At 38.3% G+C, this 25,619-nt stretch overlaps 1 protein-coding gene across 3 annotated transcripts in view; it reads left to right on the top strand.

Annotated features, from left to right (window-relative positions):
• Positions 1 to 838: 838 nt before the first annotated feature.
• The window catches only part of mybpc3 (myosin binding protein C3), a 32,060-nt gene continuing 7,279 nt past the window's right edge, over positions 839 to 25,619 (top strand). The window contains exons 1-24 of one of the 3 annotated variants that reach the window (XM_029426142.1): positions 839 to 905; positions 5,208 to 5,477; positions 7,043 to 7,195; positions 7,841 to 7,918; positions 8,273 to 8,421; positions 8,844 to 8,961; positions 9,076 to 9,124; positions 12,418 to 12,477; positions 12,593 to 12,595; positions 13,372 to 13,395; positions 14,498 to 14,661; positions 14,750 to 14,882; positions 15,018 to 15,020; positions 15,165 to 15,289; positions 15,389 to 15,494; positions 16,447 to 16,613; positions 18,132 to 18,297; positions 18,381 to 18,487; positions 18,597 to 18,626; positions 18,711 to 18,850; positions 19,324 to 19,395; positions 20,548 to 20,707; positions 21,442 to 21,546; positions 21,644 to 21,832. In XM_029426142.1, the coding sequence (XP_029282002.1) occupies positions 881 to 905; positions 5,208 to 5,477; positions 7,043 to 7,195; positions 7,841 to 7,918; positions 8,273 to 8,421; positions 8,844 to 8,961; positions 9,076 to 9,124; positions 12,418 to 12,477; positions 12,593 to 12,595; positions 13,372 to 13,395; positions 14,498 to 14,661; positions 14,750 to 14,882; positions 15,018 to 15,020; positions 15,165 to 15,289; positions 15,389 to 15,494; positions 16,447 to 16,613; positions 18,132 to 18,297; positions 18,381 to 18,487; positions 18,597 to 18,626; positions 18,711 to 18,850; positions 19,324 to 19,395; positions 20,548 to 20,707; positions 21,442 to 21,546; positions 21,644 to 21,832 (2,596 nt within the window). In that variant the 5' untranslated portion in view covers positions 839 to 880. The remainder of the gene's footprint in view (positions 906 to 5,207; positions 5,478 to 7,042; positions 7,196 to 7,840; positions 7,919 to 8,272; positions 8,422 to 8,843; positions 8,962 to 9,075; positions 9,125 to 12,417; positions 12,478 to 12,592; positions 12,596 to 13,371; positions 13,396 to 14,497; positions 14,662 to 14,749; positions 14,883 to 15,017; positions 15,021 to 15,164; positions 15,290 to 15,388; positions 15,495 to 16,446; positions 16,614 to 18,131; positions 18,298 to 18,380; positions 18,488 to 18,596; positions 18,627 to 18,710; positions 18,851 to 19,323; positions 19,396 to 20,547; positions 20,708 to 21,441; positions 21,547 to 21,643; positions 21,833 to 25,619) is intronic. The other 2 variants (XM_029426149.1, XM_029426156.1) reach the window with 2 other exon arrangements.

Raw genomic sequence — 25,619 nt, 5'->3', positions numbered from 1 at the left:
GTGAAGTAAAATATGGCATATATAGTATAGTTTACTGTAGTATAGTAGGCTACAGTAAAATAAATGATGATATAGTATAGTATGGTATAGTATACTACAGTACAATACAGTAAAACAATAAATATTATAGTGCAATTACAGTGCAGTAAAACATAGCATAATGAAATATATTATAGTATAACTTTGTAAAATACATTATAAAACATTTTTTGTATTTGTATTTTTAGTTTTGTATGAGAGTCTGTGTTATTTTTCTTGTATGTTGTCTTCCTGGCAGCTTTTATACTTTTTAAAATGATAAATCAGACTTGTAGCTGATTTTGTGCTGGAAAAATCATACAAGGCATATCGGCATACCAAAATAAACCTAGACTCTACAGAAGGATTATAAGGATTATTTAAAGGGAAACACACTCATCTCCGCCAACAGATAAAACAAACCTAAACCTTGTATTCATTCTTAGATTTACAGGGTGTACCAGGTGCAGCACAGATGTGGGGAAAGCAAACAGACTTTTTTTGGATTCAAGGCTCTAAATTTAGCCACTGCTTTACATCCCTTCCCCTCCCTCTCAAGGCCTATCATTCAGCCGAGGTGTTGGAGGAAAGGATGGTTGAAATATAGCCCGAGGTCAGACGTGAGCAGGGGTGGGCTGGGGGCCGGGATGGGATGGGAAGTACGTGGGGGTGGTTGTTGTGTTTTTGGACATTGTGTTTGGCCTAGGAAAAAAAATGGCAGGAGAGGTGGGATGGTTCATGAAAGCAGGAGGGGGGGGGGGGGGGGTTTGGCAGCGGCACTATTAAAGGCAAGGGGTCGAGATAGACGGCAGACTGTATAGGAACATTGAGTCACACTGTGGAGGAGAGGAGATCATTCAGGATGCCAGAGCCAGTCAAAAAAGCAGGTAAGTGTACTCATTCAGATCATTTAAAAAGGTTTATCATAACGTTTCTTTAACGCGTGAAAATGTAACAACTTACAGTAAGTGATCTAAAAACTTTATATTAGTGCATATGAGCTATAATACAAAAAAAAAGAATCATCATGATGTCAATATTTATTTTACTTTCTTGTGCAATATTCTCCGTAAACACAAACTTCTTCTAAGAAACTAACAATGTCATTACAATATGTGTGAGAACATATCCTACTGTGTTGGGCCATACCCCTCTTAAGCAACTACAAACCACCACCAAGCTCAAGCTCACTTGAGAGCTTCACATTGTTCTCATTATATTCAGTAATATACTGTTTGACTGTTTGCTGAATTATGTGATGATTACGTTTCACAAAAAAAAAGAAAATGGAAGTTTGTTTCATATTTTGTTGTTTAATTGCGTAACCACAGTGTTCTTTACAGTAAGTCAATATTTCTGTGCCATCTACCAATATGTATTTAATATATTCTACAATATTTGAAAAAGTGTATATCTCTTTTAAATTGTTTTCAGACAAAGAAAATATCTAAAATTGAGAAGTTCCATTACATAAGACAAAATAAAATAAATGTTTGGAAAATTGAAGTTGCAGCAGCATGTAGGACAAGGATCGCTAAATCGATAAAAACTATAAAAGTCTAGATGATATGAAAAGCAAAAATATAGCAAAATGCTATATAGACTAATAGGAAAAGTAACTATAAAGTGAATTGAGACAAATCATGCATTTAATTGCATGATGGGTAAAATGTCCTGCAGATAGTATGTCATAACAATTCAGTAGATCAAGTATTGCAACTGTCTATGCTTCCAACACATATAATTCAAATAATAATATAATCCCATGGCTTAATAAAGTCGCTTGGTACAAATGCTCACATAGCCAGAAGCCAAAATCACAACACACTACATGTAATTGTCCATCCTTAGTTCAAAGGGTTTTCCAGTGGTGTGATAGATACTCTAAGCTTCTTTTTGGTCGTGTCATGAACTCACTTACATGTCACATGTTCCAGGTGGAAACATTCCAACTTCACTGCATTCAAAAAATGCATCACTGATCCAAAAATGCCTGACAGGATTCCAACTTGACAAATGTGTCCCAGTTTTTTCCCCCCTCTCTTAGGTGGGAACGGATTGTTGTTTGTGGAGTTAGACGGACGATATATCACATATCAGATGACACATTGCACCCCAAATGGCCAGCTTGTGTGTGCTAAGACTTTTAGTGTCGTGGATCTGTTGAGGGCAATAACAGTTATGATCCCTCAGAGAATTCTTATCAATTATGATTAACACTCTGCAATAAACAGGAGGCTTTTCAGTGTTTTAAGTATTGCATTTAAAGTGTCTATATTCAATATTTTTTAAATAACAGTGTATCAAATGACAATGTGAAAACAATGTGACAATGTGAAAGGGGGCTAGTAGGGATGAACCTACAGAGAATTATCACCTGAATCTGCAGCTCCTCTCAGCTCAGTGAGTTGAAGCTCATTGTTTAGCTGTCTGACCCACAGCTCTACTGGTTTGATTCAGTCTGACTGCTCTCACAGTGTCATTTTCAGCTGCAGCAGGCAGCTGTTTTCAGTGAAAAAGCCACTGTATACCTGCTCAGCACCAAACAATGCACAGGCACAGTTAGCAACTAGCTGATGAACATAGTGGAGCATTTAGCAGTTAAAGAAACAAACATTTCTCTCAGGAGACCAAAAACAGAGCTAAAAGAGAGGTAATATTGGACTGATATTCATCAGTTGGCCACAAACATGACTTCAAATGAATTATAATGTTACTTTGTATCTGATGGATGTGCTAAGAAGTTCGCCTTATCAACTTAAAAGGTGATAGCTTGTTTCCGCTGCCCTCAAGGGACAAATAAATTATCACAGTTTTGAGACAAATTCCCACCGCGGGGTAGGCCTACCTTATAAACAAGTAACTAACTAAAGCGATACACTTGTAAATGATCATATTGAAATAAAACATGTAATAAAAAAAAGAAAACATTAATAAATAATACAATTAAATAGTGATTGAATTAAAAACAAATATAGAAAAGTCTTGAAAACTACAGTAAGTCATGCAGGTATTAGAGCCATTATAAATGAATGACGAATGTAGTTACGTTCTGATTCCCAGCTCTGGACAGCTTGTCAACAAACTCAACAATGTCTTGTATTTAGACAAACAAAGAGAAACTAATCAACAGACTTCAACACATATCTTTATGTTCTTAAATTAATCTTTCTAAATAAAGTTGTTGAAAGAACACTGGCTACATATTTCCTGGGAATGAAATGTAATGTAACTCAAACTAGGACGGTCCTTTCATTTTAAATGTGGTAACGGTGTGACATGTAGAGCAGCGTGACTGACAACATGACAAGAGGTGTTGTAACATTGGAGACCGCTGTCTGCAGACAGTCTGAGGGCACATTATTCATTCTGTGCCTCCAGAGACACAAAAATAGAGTCAAGTTAATCCCTTGACTATGATACCTGCGCCCCGGCTGCAGCTGAAGCCTGCTAGCCTCATTTATTAGTCCAGTACATATGCATCCTATATATAAACTCCTAAGGTCATCTAGCAACACATGGAGTTTTTTTTGTTCTGTATGTTGAACTGTCACAACTATGCATCTAAATTATGCCTACATACATTTCATGATTCCAAACACCTGGTGTTACTGTTAAACACATGGCGACTCTAGGGGCTTTCAGTTACAATCACTATTTTTAGGTTTTATTTAAAGATGACAAGTGTTGGAGAATTACATTGCTGTGCACATTTTATAACTTTCAACAGATAAAGAGACCTCTCTGAACAGCAGGAAAGGCAACAGCTGATGTTTTACACAATAAGTGTAAAACCTACAACAGTATTAATAGACTGAGCGTAGACACCATGGGTTCATTTATCTCTCCACATAGTTTGGTTATTGTGTGCTGATGTTCAGTTTGTTATAGATGTTCCAGTTGTGTCTCTGTTGGGTTTATTTTCATCAGACAGTTCAATTACAAAACAAACGGCAAAAATAAAAACAAGCTAATGTTTTAATTGAATGCTAATTAGCGAAAGTAAAAAGATGTTCTTATTATTTTGTGCTAACCAACATCGTCTGTGTGTGGTGAAATGTAACTCTATTTACTCAAGTAGGCCTACTATACTTAAGTACACTTTTTTGAACTACTTGTACTTCATTTTATACTTTGTACATGCATACTTTGAGGGAAATATTGTACTTTTTACTTCCCTGATTATTTCTGACAGCTGTAATTACTTTGCAGATTGATATTTTACATTAATATAACATATATTATTAGCTTCTAAAATATAATGCCTTGTTATAGATTAAAGTACCATGTCATTTATTAGTTACTTAAACTTATTTCCACATTGACCAGTGGTACTGCTACTTTCCTTAAGTTAAAGTTGTTAATACTTGATCCACTTCTGTTCTCAGACTGTTGGATACAGTTACAATATGGATTGGCTCCAGTGGTCACATTATAAGCGCAAGGACACTATACAGACGGACACCACTACTGAGTTGGCATTCTTAGGAACACCTTTGATTTTGTCATGACTGTCAGTAATGTGTGTCATGTTGAATCTATTCTTTTGAACAAGGCTATCCCTCGCTCAAGTATTATTTACATTTACTCTTTCATGACTCCCCAAATGAAGCCCAAACTGTATACTTCAGAATGCAATACTCTCTTGTGAGTACAACAACTATGTAAGAGAGCAAGACTACACAAACAAGACTTATTATATGGGCAGATATTGGTGCTTTGAGAAATTCTGTGTGGAGTGGGAAAAGGCAAATTCATTGGTTTTCCGCTAGCCCCACCCAGTGTGCTGCAGACTGTACAACACTGTACTTTTTAAGCTCATGAGCCTTCTTCTTCTTCTTCTTCTTCTTCTCAAATATGAATGACCCATCCCCCGTCTCTACCCTCCCTCTGTACAGGTGTTGTTCTTTCTTATTGCATGAGATTTGTTTTTGAAGAGAAGAACATTTCCAAGATTAGCTTTCAGTCATATAAAAACATCTTAAACAGTATTTTGGATAATTTATTTCATTTGTTTTACCACCATCTACTGTTAACTGTTTTAATGAAACACAATTATCATCAATGTCCACTCAGCAAGACAATTATAGTATATGGGATTACACTCTGACAGCAGAAATGTTAAAACAAAGTCTAATTGACACTTCAAAAGGCTTACTTTTTATTATGAACCCACCCTCCCTCTTCAGTTTCAGCATTTGCCAAGAAACCAAAGACTCAGGAAGCAGAGGAGGGGTCCTCTGTGCTCTTTGAAGCAGAGACCGTGAAGCCTGACGCTAAAGTAAAATGGCAGTGCAACTCAAAGGACATTGCGAGTGACGACAAATATGTGATCACAGCCGACGGAAACAAGCACTCCCTCGCAATAAAAGCTATTACCAAGGAAGATGCCAATGTGTATGCAGTGATTGCTGGGGGGTCAAAGGTCAAGTTTGACCTGAAGGTCGTATCAAAGCCAGGTGGGAGACTTTGATGCTGCAGCTGTTCGTTTGAGGTCTCTGCTTGTTCACCTACAGGCTGCGTTGTCCCAGAGCACAAAGCAAAATAGCACTCAATGCAGAAAACCACTGAGGCAGTAAATACTTGATGCACTGCACTGCATGCACATGAACTCACATTCTGCACACTCTGACAGCTGCTCAACGACAAGTCTCTGAAATGGCTTTGTGTGGTCTATCTTTAAGATGTATCTGCTTTTAAAGGAATAGTTTGACATTTTGGGAAATACGCTTAATAGTTTTGTTGCAGGTGACAGATAAGACTTGAGACCATGTTGTGATGGGATCACTCGAGCTGCGCCGCCAAATTGCCCCCTCTACCTTCCCCCCTATTTGCGCCCCTCATGCTCGGGCTCGCATTTTTTAAAATGCAACCTTCATTTTGGTCTCAACTAAACATCTGTAAAGTTTTGTGACTTTGAGAAAGACGTAATTTAGTGCCATGTGTAAAAATGTGCTTGTGATATTACACAGCCTCCTGTTTCCAGGAGCACACACACGTTGACTCACCAGTTGAAAACAATACCAGCGTCACTGCTGGTAAAGATTGATACCACTCATATGTGTCTGTTTAATGTAACGGTGAAGCCAGCAGAGCTAGTAGTAGGTGGATTGTGTTTGCTTTGGACAGAGGTAGGCTAGCTGTTTTCCCTTTCTTTCTGTCTCCATGCTAAACCAAGCTAGCTGTTTGCTGGCTGTAGTTTAATATTTACCATACAGACATGAGATCTTCTGAAACGTCAAACTATTCCTTTAAGAATCTGGATATCTAAAATCACTGCCTTAATCACGATCATTTTGCCCAGCACTTTATCACATCTATAGAGCACTGTTCTGTATGCTGCATTGACTGTGTGCTAAGTGTGTCACGGAGCAACTTTCTTGCCATTAGTCTGTCAGTGTGACCCGCTGAGGTCGATTGTTTGGATTTGATAAGGTGGAAACAAATCCTGAAGAAAGGCAGCAGACTAATGGGCCCAGTGTGCTACAAGAGACGTCCCACAGCTGTCTGTGGCTCATATCATAGCCACCCTTACTCTGTCTGCACGGAGACCTTGACCCTCACACCAACACATTATTTCCTCATGAGTAACCACCACTTGACTGGCGCTCAGGATAGGCATGAGAGGCAGCTGATAACACATGGAAAATCGTTCAGCCATTCAAAGATGATAAGACAGAGATATTTCGGAGAGAAATATTCGGCAGAGAGTTTTTTCACAGTGTTTAGAAGAATATAAAATACATTAAATTGTATAAATGTATACATTTGACTGATTATGTGCCTTGGTACACAAAATAATCATGTGCAAAATTTTCGTTTAAATAAAGAGAAATAAATACATTTTCCAAATTCAGCTTTTTAGAAACATTTTTTAGACAAATATAAATGAAGTTTGGTAGATTATTATTATTATTATTTAGTTTTGAAGCTGATTACTTTTTTACAGGGGTACGGCGAACTGAATCAATATTTTTTTTATTGTACCTATTTCTTGTAAATGATTAACTCTGTGGTAACACAGAAGCTCCAGTTAAGGCCCCGGTTGATGCACCAGGGGAGTCCGGTGTAGAACCGGAAGGGGCCCCTGCTCCGCCTGCTCCGCCCGCTCCGCCTGCAGCAGCCCCCATAGAGGAGCAGCCCGCTGCCCCAGCACATGATGCTCCTCCAGTTGAGGGTGAGTTACACAGTTGTTTTCCTTTGTTAACTCATTAATGTGAATCATACTGGCCATCATATCATTATCTTTGAGTTAAACTTTTCCTGAAAATGTCCAACATGCCAAAAAACATCAAAGTCTGTTTGATAGGTCACATAAATGTACATGACAGGACATTAATATATTACGTATCACATTACACTCAAGACGTTGTGTTTAGCTGCCATCAAGTTTATATCTCATATCTTATGTTTTGACACATAGACACATGTCTGCAGTGTAAGAAGTGTCTCGTAAGCCTGTGTGAGTCTGAGAACTCTCGGGTGTATTACACTTATTGTTACTTTTATTCAAGTGTCAAATTCACAATTTGTTACCTTGAAATAATATTGAAAATAATACAATTTAAAATGGAAGTTTTTGCATCTCTCTTCTGTATGTATTCTGTTGATCTATACTGTGTTTATTTTCATCATCAATAACAAAAATAAACAACTAAATTTAAAATTCAGTAACTTAAAATGTTTTACTTCAGCCCACCGAATGGAGATCGCTTTCATTCCCTGCTCTGATTTGTAATTTGAATTTGTAATAAAACAATTTTGACGTTGATCCCTCAACTTCATATTGTGGCATTCTGCTCTGCCCCTGTTGGATTTTCAGACGGACAGCCTCCAGACACCAGACAGGACCTGACTGGACTCTTCACAGAGAAACCCACAAGTGGGGAGGTCACTGTGGGTAAGTGGCTTCAAATACAGGAATATATGGGAAAAAAATCTAAAACATGTTTCAATTTTTGTGATTAAACTGTTCAAGTCTCAGCAAACATTAGTGTTCATGCTTTTATTATATCTTTTCAGTTCAAACAATGAGCTAGGCAATGTATTAACATTTAATTTGTGCTTTTAATTTGAAATCCAAATTGTGATCAATTCATTTATTTAATTAGCAAAACCAATATGTAAGCCCTAGATACAAATGATTAATAATATGGATGTTTATTTGCATAGATATATATACAATGACATGTTGAATTGGATATCAGAATCTGAAGGATTTGTTGACCCACATGTCAAATTCTTTTTTATGCAGGTGAAAACCTTACGTTTGTGGCTAAAGTGAATGCTGAGTCATTGCTGAAGAAACCCACCATCAAATGGTTCAAAGGGAAATGGATGGACCTCGCCAGCAAGTCTGGAAAACACCTGCAGCTAAAGGAGACGTATGACCGCAGCAGTAAGGTAGAAGAATGCTGCAGGCACTGAAACAAAAACATAGACATCATATGTTGATGTCTTGAGGGACATAACATGTATATGAGTGACTGTATTGCTTGCAATTTAGGGAACAATTGCCCATCAAATGTATTTTATCATTAGAATTAGTTAAAAACTGCAATATGTAACATTTTACTTTGAGGCAAGTCTCACCCTTCTCAGCCTCAGTTTTGCAAGCTCTTGCCTCAGTCACTCATCCTGAAAGCATTATGAACCACAGGCACCAAGAGGTAATGTCCTGGGGAGACTGGAAGACATGTTACCCCAAATCTGAAACTGACTAACAATGTTATTCATATGAAGCATCTGAACAACAAGGCTTTGAGTGAAAGCCTCACTGTGTCGTGTTATCCTTCTCACGTTTCTCCTCATGCATGTGGTTGCAGGTCTACACGTTTGAGATGCAAATCATCGAAGCGCAGCCAAACTTTGCTGGAGCTTACAGATGTGAGGTTGCATCCAGGGACAAGTTTGACAGCTGTAATTTTGACTTGGCTGTACACGGTGAGTGGGCCTTTTGTTATTATGCTGGTTTTGTTTGTAGCACTCATTATCGTCATTTCCAATACCACCATTTTAGTTATAATATGATTCTCTTGCATAACAATGACATTTCAGAGGCTTGTGCTGCTGAAGGTTTGGACATAAGAGCAGCTTTTAGGCGAACGTAAGTTTTATGAGACTTTATTACTTTATATGAAACACAAAATACCTTTTGTCACATTACAATTGATTATATGTTTTGAGTATTTGTATGAGTTTCACATCAAAGGTTTGACTGATCACTGTTGACACATTGCATCAACAGTGTCACACAGCCATAAAAGTCAACCTGTGTTTATTTTCCTTACAGGGCTTAAGCAAACCTTAAATACCTTAAATACTGAAATACTTGATCATTTACAAACAAACGTTTAATCATACTATCAGTGTAATGATACATACATACATATGTATCATAAATATTGTTTCAGCTACTATACTGCTTTAATTATTATTATTTTATTTTATTTTTTATTTTAAAAATGATGTTTTAAAACTGAGAATAGTTCATATTTACTCATTTTAAAAGTAAGTTAATATGAAGAGTAAATTAAAATTATACTTTTTTTATGCTCATAATAAATCATCAGTTGTTCTTTTATTTAAAATTAATAAATGTAATATTAATGCAATCTCCAATTGATTTAAAATGAAAGGTATTTTTCAAATGAGTTCAAATGAAAAGTTATCTGTACAGTAAAACAAAGCCGTATAATTATCCATATTGTGCTATTCATTGCTGTACTGAATAGGTTTGTTCCAGGTCAGGTGTATTTAAATTATATTCATGCACATCCAGTGCAGTTGACTGTGCATACTGATATTATACTGTACAAGCAGCACAGTGATGGGAAAAGGAGTAAAAAAGAATCTAAGATCATTCAGAGGTTAAAGGGGTTTTGCAGTAATTAGTGTCCAAATAAGCACAGGACATCAATAGCCATTTCATTGTTAAAAAAGACACCAGATAGCTAAATTAATCAGGAGCAAAATAGTAACCATTAGTTTATTGTCAGACTTAATTACCACCAGGTCAGATTTTATATTAATCACTATTGGCTCAACAGGATTCAAGAGGGTAACACCGTTGCCAAACTTCAGCATTCAGTGAACTTCAGTGAAATATTGCCATGTTTTGTGTGACAAATAATTGTGGAAATGCTAACCTATTAGGAACGAAGCCAATAAGAAGAAAGGTGGACAACAATTAAGGTAGTAAAGGGGGTTTGTTGCAACAATGGAGGCTCGTATTCAAACTCTGAGGATTCTGATTGTTAAGGCACAGAGGAAGCAGGTCCAGGATCAGAGACTGTCTCTCTTGACCTGTTTCCTCTCTGAATCAAGTCAAACAGAACCGGTGTTGTGGATGGTGCAGACAAGCTGCTGAATTTTGAGAGAACGACCACAGAAGGAAGACCACGAGAGAGCTGAGCGGACTCAAATTCATAATCCTGGATGCAGTTGCTTACTATAGTAACTGTCATTGTGTTAACCTTTGACTCAGGCAGATCTTGATACATTGAGATTTGATTAAACTATTGAGTAACAAGGGCTTGTTCCAGCCATCAGCTCTCTCTGATCTACTCCTGGATCTCGATCAAAACAGCAGAGCCAGCTGCACAAACAGCTACCCGGGAGAGTAAGCTTTGACGGTGGTTTGATCGTACTGAAAGGGCAGGAAGTGCTAAGACACACAGGCTTTTCAGTAAATGAGCTCTTCCACAGGGTTGCCACAGAGAGGAAGTGCAGCTATGGCGTGTTGTAACTTCACCACATAAACCAGAGACTCAGCTTCTAATCCTGCTGTCGGATCAGAGGCAGGAGACAAGCACACAGTCAAATATATTGCCCTTTCTTTATCTTTCATCCCACTGATTAGAGTCGAGCAGACTCTGTGGTGGCCGTTGTTTTCTTTAACCTTGAGTGTTTTGTATTGTTCTTGCTTGGATGACTGCTGCTGCTCATGGCCTAAAGGAATAATTTGGATATTTTGGGAAATATAATATTCACTATTTTTCTGAGAGTTAGATGAGAATATTGAGACCACTCTCATATGTGTGTATTACGTTTGAAGCCACAGGCAGAAAGTGTTTAACTGGAGGCAGGGTTAACAACTGGCCTGGTTAGTTGAAGGGTGACCCGGTAACATAATGGCTGTAAAGGTGCACAGCACGTAATAACACAACATCCCTAGTTTGATCTCTGCAGGGGATCTTTGTTGCATGTCATACCCCTTTCTCTCTCTACCTCTGGTTTCCTCTTTACTGGAAACTCTCAATAAGGAAGAAAATGTCAATAAAATAAGCTTAATGTCCAAATTAAATCACATTTAATCATACCTGAGTGAAAAAGTCTATTTTAAAAATGTTAAATGTATTATAATTATTATTATTATTATTATTATTATTATTATTATTATTATTATTATTATTATTATTATTATTATTATTATTATTACTATTATTATTATTATTATTAATATAAGGAATCAGCTCTTAAAGCTACGATAGGCATTTTATTTTAGAAACATGTTTTGTTATATTTGTTGAAATTCTTTTTACATCCTAACAGCAATCAATAAATCGGTTGCTGTCGCAGGCGTGTAATAAGTCATGAAATGATTAGATGGCCTACCTTCCTACCTGTTCGTACTCTGCCAGTACACTCATTGAGGTAGATGGGTACAGATAGCGATGTGCGCTCATCTCCCCAACACTTTCTCGTGGACTCGTCTTCCTGCAGTAGTCAGGCGGTGCATTGTGATGTGTTTTGTGGGAACTAAAGTTCATCCTACGTCAGTGTGATAACAAGTCATTCTGGCAGCTAATGTAATGCCCCATAAAACCACAACATGTCGTTTGTACACATTGCTTTTTGTATGGATTAAACAAATTGAATATACTGTAGAGGTCCTATAGGCAGATTATTTGACTTTGGAGGTAGCCAGGCGAGCTGCTCCACCCTGCTTCCAGTCTTTATGCTAAGCTACTGGTCTCTCTGGTTCCATAGTTAACACACAAACATTAGAGTGGTATAAATAAACAAGTGTATTTCCCAAAGTGCCAAATATCTTTCTTTTAAACATGGCAACACCTGTCTCTACAACACAACATCTGCCTGTATATGCACCTCTTTTATCCGTCAATGCACTCCTTTGCACTCTTTTCAATTTCAGAATGACAATTTTAATAGCCTGATTTTAGTATTTACATATGTGTATTGTACAGCACCATTCAGTATCTCTCTACACTTGCATATTGGAGCATGAGTAAACAGGAAATGATTCAAATTGTATAAAAGCCTGGAAAAGTGGATTTGTTTTATTTAAGACAAACCATGTCTATGAAGTATTAACATTGATGTTTGTTGTTTTGAGCAATCAAGTAGCCTACTGTGCTGTTGATGTTGTTTCTGCAGTAGTGCAGATGGAAATGATGACTCCGGAGAGCTGGACTTCAGTACCTTATTAAGAAAGAGGTAAGCACAAAACCTGATCGCCTTTTGTAGACTTTCAAGATAAGGTTTTACCTCCAGTTTTTATAATCTATTTCTGTCTCACTTCCATTCTTTCTGGATCGTCCTTCGTCTTCAGAGAGTAAGCTACTTCTTCATTTGCATATTAAACGTTGGAGTGATCACCTGATAACACTTACCTGAAATAACTCTGAGCACAGTGATAATTTAGGGTGACATGATGTGTCCATTGAATCAGGATTTTAACTTGAAAATGAGGTTTGGCATCTTTTTGGGTTTGCAAAAGCTTCTTCAAGTAACTAAATATCTTTGCCAGTAAAGTTGAGTGTTTTACCACATTGAAATATACCGTATATGCATCCGTCCATCTACGTCCCAATTTCCCACCATATTATACCAGTATCTCACTTTTATCCCATCCTAGATTAATCCTGTGATCACTAATGTTGCACTCTTCTTCTTTGCCTTTTCACTCATTCTACAATAACTCACAGTAACATTCTTTAGTATCAATGCGTCCTAGTGTTTCTACTGTTTTTCTCTCCCCTTCACATGTTTGTGATGGGTTTCCCTGACATTATGGGTCCACTTTCCCTGATGTTTTGCAGTTTCCACCCAGAACCCCCCAATTACCTGTTCCTCACACAGCGTCACCAGATACTCGTTGTCCCCTGTGCAGAAGGAAATTGGACACGATGTCAAACCCTAAACAAAAAATGATGTTATTTAGTCCTAATTTGTGCATGCTTGCTTCCCTACAGTTTAACCACTGTTATAATATTTAATAAGTTTTAAAGGCATAATATGCTGGTTGTGTTGCTGTTGAAATGCTGTGTTTTAACGTGTCTGGTTTGTTTTGCTATATTTGCCTCTTGGGTTGTACCTTTGAATGAGCAGCAGTTTCTTAAAAACCTCAAATCGGTAAGAAACTAATGACGTGTTGTCTGAGTGTCGCAGGAAAACTTTGTTGTGCATGCATTCATGTGTCAGGATTCAGTTATTTAAAGTTATGCATTTATTTAACACAGTAGAAAATCTATATCATAATATAGATATTTTTTAACAGTATGTTTTATCCTGATTGTTGATTAAATAGTGTCACTTATTTTAGCAGTCAGTTAAATCATAATGGTAATTCTTTGTTATCTAGGTACAATAAGGTGCTCATAATAGTAGCATTTTACTCACTTGGTCAGCCAGGATTAGAGCCAACAACTTGCAGCAAGAAAAATATCTGCAACAACTAGATAACAGGTACACAAAAAGAAACACAGACAGCTTGATAGGAAGTAAAGAAGCTGTAGGCACATGGCAGCTCACAAAGGCTGTCAGGTGATTGGATGGGGGCACCTAGTGGACAGGTGTGGGAAAAACACACACTAGTGAGAGGGAGCGAGGAGAAGGAGGAAGACTGGCACAAGTGTTCACTAGCTTATGTTTCTTCTTTCAGTAGTTTTTCTTGAAAGTTGTTCTGTCCATAGTTTAGACTTATACTCTCTATTGAAATCCAAGCACCAAATCATTTTGGCAAATATATCACAATAATAAGCAGAATAACTCTCCTGGGGGAGGAAGGTAGGTGGGCCATAAAGAAATATTAAATATAATATTTGCTTCGATTAATAAACAAGAGCTTTAAACGTACATTCACATTATATTATCCTTTTTTCTGAATTTCATGCCCACACAAAAAGCAATTATATTGTAACACTTCTTTGGTCATGCATGGTCAACACACTTACTAATATCTTCATTATGCTATTTCATATCCTCTAAATTAGTTTTTTTTTTAAATAAGTTGACTGATCATCAGTTACTTGTTACGTATTCATTAATAGTTAAAAGTGAAATAACTGGAATTAAATTAGTAATAGTGAGTAGTACCTGTATCTGTTAATACCATCCTGTTACTGCACCTCTGTTATAGCCTACTTCCTATCATCTATATTCATGTTGGAAACTTCCAACTCTGTGCTAAGTGAATGATTTTAACATCCTCTTTTGGTTGGTGTGCGTTTATTAGAGCGGTGCAGGTGAACGCAGAGCCGGACCTGGACGTCTGGAATGTTCTCAGCCGTGCTCCTTCTTCAGAATATGAGAAGCTTGCTTTTCAGCATGGCATCACTGACCTGAGAGGCATGCTCAAGAGACTGAAGAAGATGAAGAAAGAAGAGAAGAAAAGTGCAGGTTTGTCTACAGCTCCTAGTCGGATGCACTTGATCTAATTCTGAGTACAGACCAAATTGTAAATTCGTCTAACTTTTCTGAAACTTAGCTTTCCTCAAAAAGTTGGATCCTGCTTATCAAGTGGCAAAGGGACAAAAAATAAAGCTGGCCATTGAGGTTGCCAATCCAGATGTTGTCGTGAAATGGCTGAAGAACGGACAAGAAATTCAACCGAATGGAAGGTTAGCATTTAGAGAGGAGATGGAAGCTTTCCTCTCAACTCTATAAAACATACTTTTTTTTTTTTAAATCTCTCTCTCTCTCTCTCTCTCTTTTTCCTGTGCTTGGATGAACTCCATCTTCCCTCACACTCCTAGCAAGTAAGTGTCAAATTTAAATTGTTAACGTTCTTTTGAATTTCACAAATCAATATGAGCCCTTTCCCCAACATGTTTGCCATTTCATCAACTTCATGTTTTCAAATTATGGCAACATGCACTAAAATCTTCCCGGTCTTTGAATAGGTACATCTTTGAGAGTGTCGGCAACATGCGATACCTCACCATCAACCACTGCTCCTTGGCAGATGATGCAGCGTACTGCTGCGTGGTGGGTGAGGAGAAATGCACCACCGAGCTCTTTGTTAAAGGTATTTACAATTTAGAGACATTTACAACATAACAAATCCAGAAAATGTGCATGTTTAAGAGTTGCAGTGCAATCTCTAATTTGTATCTGCTTCCTGCAGAGCCTCCCATCTTGATTGTGAAGAATCTGGAGGATCAGATGGTGATGAAGGGTGAGCGGGTGGAGTTAGAGTGTGAAGTCTCAGAGGAAGGAGCCAATGTGAAATGGTTAGATATTCTTCTTTGCACTCACAACATGTCTGTTAAGAGCTACATGTCCATGCTATTGGATCATAAATCCTAAGGGTACACCTTTTGTTGCTGACACTATAAAAAAAAAAACATTAAGATATAAAATCAGTGAGCCATGACTGGATTGATAAACAGATGTTGCCAGTTTAACTGTCACTAAATCAAAAATGAGAAGAATCAAACCTTTCTCTGAATTCAAAGCAACATTTCAGTCAACCTTACACAGTGTTACTTTCTTAGACACCCAGCAGGTGGCATTTGAGTTTATCATGTCCACAGCCAGAGCCTCTGTCTTTGACTACAAGCTGTAAATTATCACCTCAAGGAAAAGGTCACATTTTAGTATTGTTGTGTCCCATGTGACCTTCATCTGAAGGAGAAAGATGTTTAATGCTCAAGGGCAATTATTTGAGTTCCAAATAATTATTATAGTATGTGGTGTAAAAAGTCAAATTCATAATAAAGAAACTGGCATAGATTTATCATTGATACATCTAAAATTGGTAAAACTCTGTCCACAGTGTCAGTGATAAATGTTATGTACTATTAACCTTTATGAAGTCATTCTCAAGGGTATTAACTTTATGTTTGTAGTCAGTGCATGGAAGTTTAGTTTGATGCTTATGAGTCCTGTTTTATTGCTAGTTTTCTGAGCTTATAACCAAATATCATTGTCTTCATTCATAAAACGATGCTAGTTTAGTTGTCAACACAACATCCTAATGTTTTGTCTCATAAAAAAACACGTGGTCACATACTGTAGGGACAGGCGATCATAAAAAGGTGAGATGCTGTTGAAATCTCCACAATAAAAGTATTCACCAGCTAACCCTAACCCTAACCCTAACCCTTAAAATACCTGCCTTTAAGTGTGACAAAGATACTTCTGATCATGACTATTTATCTCAATGATTCTGGTTCTGTACAGGGAGAAAGACGGAGTGGAATTGACAAGAGATGAGTCTTTCAAGTATCGCTTCAAGAAAGATGGCTGCAAACATGTCCTGATCATTAATGAGGCCACGAAAGAAGACTGTGGCCATTACAAGGTTAAAACGAACGGTGGCGAGTCTATGGCTGAACTCATGGTGCAGGGTGAGTGTCAGTCATGTGTGCTGACCACAGCATGAGACACTTTTGTCAGTGATCTCCAAGTGTACATTCTCATACAATAGTCCCGTGGCTTTGCCATTCCTGGCATGTTGTCTATCTTTGGAATACAGTGGCTTATTTGCCCACATTATTCTGCCAAGGTTACTGCAGCGACGTGTGTCCACATGCCAGCTAAAGTTAGAAGAAGTAGACCATATTTCACCTGAAGGGCACAGGTGACCCAGTTTCTCTCTCTGTGTTCTGTGTTGTTGTTTTGTTGTGTTGATTTAATGCCTTATGTTTCACTCAATAGCTGCAATGTCATGAGCAGAATGAAGCCTACAATTTAAATAACTAAAAAACAACAATATGTTGACGCTTGTAATGCTACACTTTTAAGATACTCAGTTAACAGTTGCAGTAATCTCATCAAAGGTCTTCAATTTCTCAAGGAAAATGTGTCTTTATTTTATACAAAGAGTAAATTGTGGTTTTATATCTCGTACTAAATCACAGCAGCCTGCAGAAGCCGATGAAAGAGCTGTACTGGGCCCCTCAGAATTTACATTCTTAGAGAATAGCCAGATTTGTATCTTTTGATCTTTTCACTAATGTGAAGGTTTTTAGTGTATTTGAAAGGTGGCATGTTTTGCAGTTGTTTATGGTGGATAAATATGCTTAATTTCAATCCACAGATGATCTAGAAATGATGGATGCGGACGGTTCAAACTCATCCGTACATGGACGTAGGCAAAATATAAACCTCAGCTAGTTTCACCCTCTTCTATTATTTTTTACCTCCCAGTAACCATCTCATCTTAGTACCATCAGCTCACAGAGCAGAAGTGTTCATTATAAACAACAACAAAATCATCATATGACAGCCATCCGTGTTTGGTTATAATATACTTTCCTTGTAGAAGCCTATAATTTAAACCTGGCTATATATTGAATATATATACTCTCACTTTTGCATATATATTCATGTGTATGTGTGATATGTGTGTGTGTGTGTGTGTGTGTGTGTGTGTGTGTGTGTGTGTGTGTGTGTCCAACGCCTTAGTGCATAGCAGATCTCCCATTATAGTGCCATTCCCACCTTATTTGCCGTCCCTGGCAGGGAGCTGACCTGGAACCCCTATACCCTTAACTCTCTACTTTAGAGATAACTTTAATAACTCCTGTGTAAATTATTTCATGTGATATACAGTAATATCCCGAAGCTCCTGCATCTGGTCTTCATATCCTCCCACTTTATTTTCTACCCTAAATCCATTTAACCATTCCCTTTGTGCCTGTTGCTAAGATACAACACACAAAAGCCAGACAAAGATAATGAACATCCCACGCTCGTTCATGTTATTACTGTATTATCCTCATATACAATAGCTGCATCTGATTTTCTTTATCATATTATCATCGCACATCATCATCCTATTGCATCTTATGCAGCCCTGTACAGTCGTACATCATTCGATAGTTTCTGTTATTTGAAGCTTGTGTTTTTTTGTGAATGTGTAGAGAAAGACCTGGAGGTCTACCAGAGCATTGCAGACCTCACAGTGAAGGCACAGGATCAGGCGGTGTTTAAGTGCGAGGTGTCGGATGAGACAGTAAGGGGAACCTGGTACAAGAATGGTGTAGAAGTCAAGCCGGATGCCAGAGTAATTATCTCGCATATTGGCAGGTAAGGATGCTTTTACACATGCTTTAAATATGCTGCATATATTTTATGACACCATGAACTAAACATTTGAAATAAATGTTTAGGAACCACAAACTGACCATTGATGAGGTCAAACCAGAGGATGAGGGGGATTACACTTTTGTGCCAGATGGCTACGCTTTCAACCTTTCTGCTAAACTCAATTTCTTGGGTAATATTGATTGTTTTGCTTTTACACCTCAAAATTAATATCATTCATAGTTCCACAAGCAAAATTGAATTCAAACGATTTCTCACTCTTTTTTTTCTTTTTTTCCTAGAGGTGAAGATCGATTTTGTGCCACGGCAAGGTACCACAAACTTACTGTCTTGTAGTAAACCAGATGAAATGCAAGGGTCTGTTTATTTGAACCATTTCTCTCTCTCTTTATAAGATCCTCCAAAGATCCACCTGGACTGTATGGGCCGCACTCCCGATTCGACCATCGTGGTTGTGGCTGGCAACAAACTGCGTCTGGATGTCCCCATCACTGGAGACCCTGCTCCCACAGTGATCTGGACCAAAGGAGAGAAGGTTAAAGAGATAATTAGACTTGTGTTATTAATCAGATACACACCCATCATCTGACATCTACTGTCTGTCCTCAGCACTGTAGGTAAGGTCTGAAATCTGAGCCTCATTCACTCTGAAAAATATACTTGAAAGCCTTTTGCAGATTTCAGATACATTTTGGCAAATTTAAACAATATGTAGTGGAATTCTAAAATAATACAAGCTAATGATATTTAACTCTATTTACAACTACTTTGCTATCAAGCTCTGTAGACATACTGACGTTATGATAACTAATACATTTCTCGCTGCTAATAAATGTGGCTGATGGGATACTAAGATGTTTTAACCAAGCTGAATAGGTACAATGCTACTAACGTCTCAATTCAATGATGCACACCTGCGTGCTGAGTTTTGAGTTGAGGAGAAAGAGAGGTTTACAAAGGCCTCTCTGTTCTCTTTGGCTTTTACCGCTTTGCTTTGCTCAAATGTAGGATAGTTCTGTAAAACCTGATGGAGAAGAGAAAGAAGGGCCGACATCCTCCTGGACCCTGAAGGATGGGGAAGTAAGTGTGCATGTCCCGTTGGAATAGATGCCTGTTTGTAGTAGTCTGCAAGACAAAACAATCAGTTTGCCACCTCTTTGTCCGTAAAGAATGCAATATATAGCTAGTGGAAAAGTCGCAGTCTATGAGCATTTCACCCTATGTAAGCATGCAACTATGTTCGTAGTTGAATTCAAGACATAACATAATTGATTGTGCAGCTACTTGACTGAACAGGTTGTGTGTTAAATTGATTTACTACTTTATAACCCTGGAGAAAGAACAGGCTGCAGCAGTAACAAAGACAAACAGATTCGGACAAATACATGAAAAGCAGCTTCTTCAGTGGATATCGATGCACGTGCACCTTTTGCATTACGTCTCACCTTTACATAGCATTAAGAACACGGTGCATGTGGCCAGCATCCATTGTCCAGTGTCCATTTCATTAAGGTAAGAGCATGTTCTGAATATTACTACACAAAGACACAGGTCAGAGGAAACTGGGCAGTAAGTATGTTTTTGTATGACAACTTAATAATGGGACTCTGTGAAATAATCCTTGGATCACAGACTAAAACACATTTTTATATATTTAAATAAAGTTAAATGTTATTGAAGCACAATTTAATTCTTATTTAAATGATAATATTCTAACACTATATTATTGTTAATCAGTACATCAACTCATGAATGTTACATTTCAGATGCTGGTCCTGCATTTGCATTGTGAGATTTGGAGCTGTGTGTGGTTGGCTTTTAAAAATAGAGCTGCAAAGATTAATTCATACATTTTCAACTATTAAATAAATCGCCGATCGATTGATCGGTTTGGGTAATTAAAAAGAAAGAAAAGCAAAGCCAAAAATCTCTAATTCCAGCTTCCTAAATGTGAATATTTCCTGGTTTATTTACTCTTCTTTATAGACCAAAAAGCTAATCAATTAATTGAGAAACAAATGACAGATTGCACTGTTAGTTGCAGCTCTTTTTGAAAAGCCTGATTTCCCTAAATACAAAGTGTATATCATCTCTCCAAATGTGGCATGATATTAATATACTACATGTACTGTACCCACGTCTTTACCTCCAGAATGTGCAACAGAACTATCAATCAGTTTCATGTGAGCATCAATCCAGTAACTCTGCTCTGGATCTCATTGTGGACTGTAGGTCATCACAGAGGGAGACGGCAGGATCCATGTTGAAACCACCAAGGGACACTGTATCTTCACCATCGAGGGGACTGAGAGGATGGACGAGGGCATCTACTCTGTTGTAGTTCGAAACCCCGCTGGGGAGGACACTGTAGATATTAATGTGAAAGTTGTGGGTAAGACTGACCTCCACATTCATTTGAATTAAACCAGTCGGGTTCATCCCAGTGTAGACTAGACCACTGCCTATTAGCACACACTGGTCCTGCACGATATGGCTGAAGTCTTCTCACACGATACAGGTCATTTCATCTCTCGATAACGATATATCACAATATAGCATGTTTTCTGGTCAGTCAACAGTCTACATTAAATAACCACTTCATAAAGCCAATCTTTGTATACTCTTGTGTGAATGAAATACTTAATACTAATACTAAATATTTTCTCATTTTATTAAGAATAAGTTTGTAGTGAAATTATAGAGAAAACGTATATATATATATTTAACTATATACAGTGTTTGTTAATCACATTGTACATTTTGTAATGTAAAGTGTGGTGTAAAAGCAAAACCGCAATCTTAAAATGATATTCCCTCGTAATATTTCACATCAGATATTTTAAAAAATGTGAGTTAGTATGTTCTTGTTATTATCAATTTAAACAAAGTCATTGTGTATCAGGATATCTCGATATATATATGACTTCTCCTTGATATAATTCCATGGTAAGACGATAAATTATCATATTGAATGATCAAACAGCCCTACCACACATACAAGTCAAACTAGCTAAATCAATTCATGTAATCATAAAGCTACACATATTAGATGTTCGATTTGACGGCACCTGTATGTGTAAATATACATCTTTTGTTTCTGAACACATGAGCCATGTTTTCCCCCAGATGTTCCAGATCCCCCCCAGGCTCCCAGAATCCTCAGTGTGGGAGAAGACTCCTGTGTTGTCCAATGGGACCCCCCTCAGTTTGATGGTGGACAGCCAATTACTGGTAAAAAATATTTATTTGTTCAAATTATTTGGAAGCCTTCTCCTTCTTTAATATCCTGTCAAGCGTAGTCTATAACAACAACAATTTAAATTGTCAGGCTACGTGCTGGAGAGAAAGAAGAAGAAGAGCTTCAGGTGGATGAGACTGAACTTTGACCCTTATCAAGAAACTACCTATGAAGCCAAGCGGATGATTGAAGGAATGGAGTACGAGATGCGAGTCTATGCTGTCAACGGCATCGGCATGTCTCGTCACAGTTCAGCCTCACAGCCTTTCGTGCCAGTCGGTGAGTCTTCACATACAGGTCTAAACCAACTCCCATCACACTTGAAAGGAGCTGTTTACTATTGAAACTGTTCCATGACAGAGAAAATGCATTTATCAGTAGATTCAATGAAAATAAAAGATATATTCTTTGTACATTCGCCACACTACAGTATCTTAAAGATGATGATTTATCTGGAGGAGCAATGGTGGACGGCATGTCTGTCTTTTGATGGTTGTTTCATGCCTGGTGTGCTCAGTCTTAGGTTTCACTCTGGTCATGGGGCCTGCTTGATTTGTGGTCATGACAGGACACGGTCAATTTTGCTGTATGTTTGTTGCAATCAAAGAAGTTTGTGGATTGTCTGTGTCCTTGGCTCTCAATGTCCTCATCTCAAAGTGTCCTTGAGCTAGACATTGAAACTCTATTGGTCCGGATGGTTCAAAGAGCACCAATTTAGCATTGTCCGACTCTCAATTGATGGACTTTTTAAAAGGTCCAAAATAGATGCAACACAAGCGGATGTTTTATTCCATGCATTCTTTGTTGTTGTCAAAACCTGGTGCCTACATTAGCAACTATGTAACTTGACCGCCGGCAGTTCGGTGAGAGAGTGTGTTATGCTAGTAGTAGTATTGGCCGCTAATGAAACCCTGAGCCGCGAGGCTCAATCGGCTATGAGGAGCGGGCCACAGAGGTCTAGTAAGCTAAAGTTTTTCCTTTTCAAACTTGTAATCTTCAGCTGAAACCGTCGCTGACTCAAGGGACATCACTCAAGGCGGTTTATCTTTGCACAGCTCCCTCTTGAGTCAAATATGTAATACAAGTCCACAAGACCTGTAAACAGACTTTGCTGTTAAAAGTGGAGATCCCCTTTTAGTACCTCGTATGATCGCATGATCGCTCCACTGCCATCAGCGTTTGAGCGTGCATGGTTGAATGATGCCACTTTAGCTACTGCAAAAGCACAAATGCAGTGCATGCAGTCCAAAGAACCTTTCCTCTGTACTACAGTATTCACAGCATTGCATCCATGTAAAGTTTGAACAGCCTTGAATGGACATATCACATGACCACTTGCAAAAACAAATTCTGAAAGGTTAATGAAATCAAAGCATAGTTTTTCAGTGTAATTAAATAAACAATACCTCAAGCTATTTTATAATCTTTGATTGTTGCTTATTTAGCCATTAATATTTAATGTTAAAGAGAAATAATTAATATTCAAAGCCACGTTTTTAATGGCGTTAGGTCCTTTTCAATGAGGAACTTACATTGTGTCTACGTTTTGTAACTACTGTTCACATACCAAGGCTCTTCTGTACTCCTTTAAAGAGTTGACTACTTGTTGATGATGCTCTTATGTATATTCCTCCTGTAAATCTTGTATATACCTCAAAGTATGCTATGAAGCAGGTACCAATGAATATACAACACCAAGACATTCCTCATCTCGGAACTGAACTTAGAAACACTTCCTTGTTTCACGTCCTTCCATATGAATTGCTAATCTGAGCTGTGTGTGGTGATCCAGAGGCCTGGACCAGTTTAATAAGATGGCTCAGGTTTGAATTGTCTTTTCTGATTTTATAAATACCAGTTTATTCTCCTCTTGTTGATCTAAGTGGGAACATCATTGTATCCAGATGGCCACTTGCTTGTAAGACAGCCTATTAGGAAGCTATCCATGGCATCCCTCTCTATAAATAATGGTCTGGTAGCACTCGACTCTGCTTGGACCAGCTGCTTAACACAGAGGGGCTCACGCGACTGTGGAGGCTGCTCCAGAGGAGGCTGCTCCAGAGGAGGCATTGTTGCCACTACAGCAAAGACTACAACAGACTGTATGTGTGCTTGAGAGAGAATGACAGCATAGGTTAGAGAGAGGCATACACAGGCAGAAGAGGCGGACACACACAGCCAACAGCTTCAATCATCAGCAGGACTGCTATACACTGAGAAAGGATGACAAAGCCTAAACTTCCAAAGACAGCGGAGAAGAAGCCAGTGGAAGAAAATAAACCTGTAGAAGAAGAGAACCATGCTCCGGCGGAGGAACCAGCAGAGGTGGAAGTCAGTAAGCCTGAGATAGAGATACATCCACCTCCTGTGGTCGAACAGGAAGCAGAAGTCAGTAGTGAACCACCACCAGCAGACGCCCCTGCAGACGCAGAGCCCAGCGGGGAACAGGGAGCTCCAGCTGAGAATGAGACCCCAGCAGCAGAGGATATCGAAAGTGGTCCCCCGGCAGAGGAGACCACTGTGGAGCCCGTTCCTGCTGCTGAACCAGAGCCAGAACCTGTTGGTAGTAGGAATTATTCATTTTGAGATGTTGGATTATCATGTAGGATTTAGAAATAGAAATTAAACTTGATGTTGTTTGTATTTGTATGACAGTAATGGGAAATGTGAATGCATATTCCAGCCCCCCATGTTTCAGCGGTGTACATGTTTGAAAGTGTTGTCAGGTTTAGTCATCACACTATGGATGATTTGCTTTTAAAACACAATGATTGAGATTTTTGCTCTGCACCTTTTGACCTCGCTGAGCTACTTTTAAAACATTTCCTGGTGCTGTGACTATCTACACGCAAGGAAACTCTTGACCTCTGACAGGTATTCCCGTTGTGTGCTTGAACTAAATACTGAGCCTGTGCCCTGCGACGTGGCGTCCTGGCCTTAGTGACGACAAGGCCTCAACTAGAATTCATCACCTTTCAGTCAGACCACATGATGTTATCAATTTGTTTGCAATATCAAACAAATATAAGGTTGACTAGATATTACCTTGGAACGATGAAGAGGGGTTATTTTCTGTAGACATTTTTGGAAGATTTTTCATTTGAAACTAGTTGTGATATGTGTTTGTTACTCACTCTAAATGATCATACTTCCAGTGACAGTAGCTGGTGTTGTATATTTTGGATGTCTTGACAGTGAATCGACAGAATCTAGTTGCTGGTGGAGGTCACTGCTCTAGATGTTGAAGTAGCCATTGAGGGTCTGTGTTTGATATGATGAATCAGTAAAGACATTTTCAAGGTGTCATCTGGAATTATGCCTTGTAATTTAAAATGACTAAATTAGTTACTTTGCAGTCTCACACAAAATAAGTAAATGGGCATTTAGTAATCTATGACCAATATTTATTTCTACTAGCAATGATGCGTCTTTTCTCCCACTCCATAATTTCTCCTGACTCCTACAGTTTTACAATAGATGAGAGCAGAGATTCTTCATCCCAATGCTAAACTCTGTAATAATAATATTGCCTCGTCATTTGCTTTTTCACTTGAAAACAAGGCCTTTCTTCTGTGCAGCTAAGACAGGTTGTGACACTGGTTGTTTGCTTTTGGCACTTCTGTGGTGAAAGCAATGCGTGGGAAGTAGCTGATAAACCAGAGTCATTTAATGCGAACTGAAATCATGTCATTTCATCCCTGCGGGACAGAGAGTACAGCAGGCACTTAGTCTTCAGCCCTGCCGTGAACTCCAGATCCGTCAGACAGCTGATCTTTCCCGGGATGACGTACGCAGGCTTACGGGATAATAGACTGATAACAAAACCACAGAGGTCTGATATTAATATTGATAATGTATTTGCTTTTATATGAATTAGGACTGTTACAGGATCAAGCAGTCTGTTGTTAGATTACATAGGACCTCATTTACGTCACTCTAAATTCATCATCCATCCATTTTCTTCCACTTAACCGGGGCCAGGTCGCCAGTGGCAGTAGATTAAATGAATGTTAAGTGTAACTGGTTCCTCACACAACCAGGCACTGGATTGTTACATTTTTCACAA

This window comes from Cottoperca gobio, chromosome 3, assembly GCF_900634415.1.
Source record: "Cottoperca gobio chromosome 3, fCotGob3.1, whole genome shotgun sequence".
NCBI classification, from domain to species: Eukaryota; Metazoa; Chordata; class Actinopteri; order Perciformes; family Bovichtidae; genus Cottoperca; species Cottoperca gobio.
The sequence above is the reverse complement of the archived record's forward strand: the minus strand, read 5'-3'. Positions and strand labels throughout refer to the sequence as shown.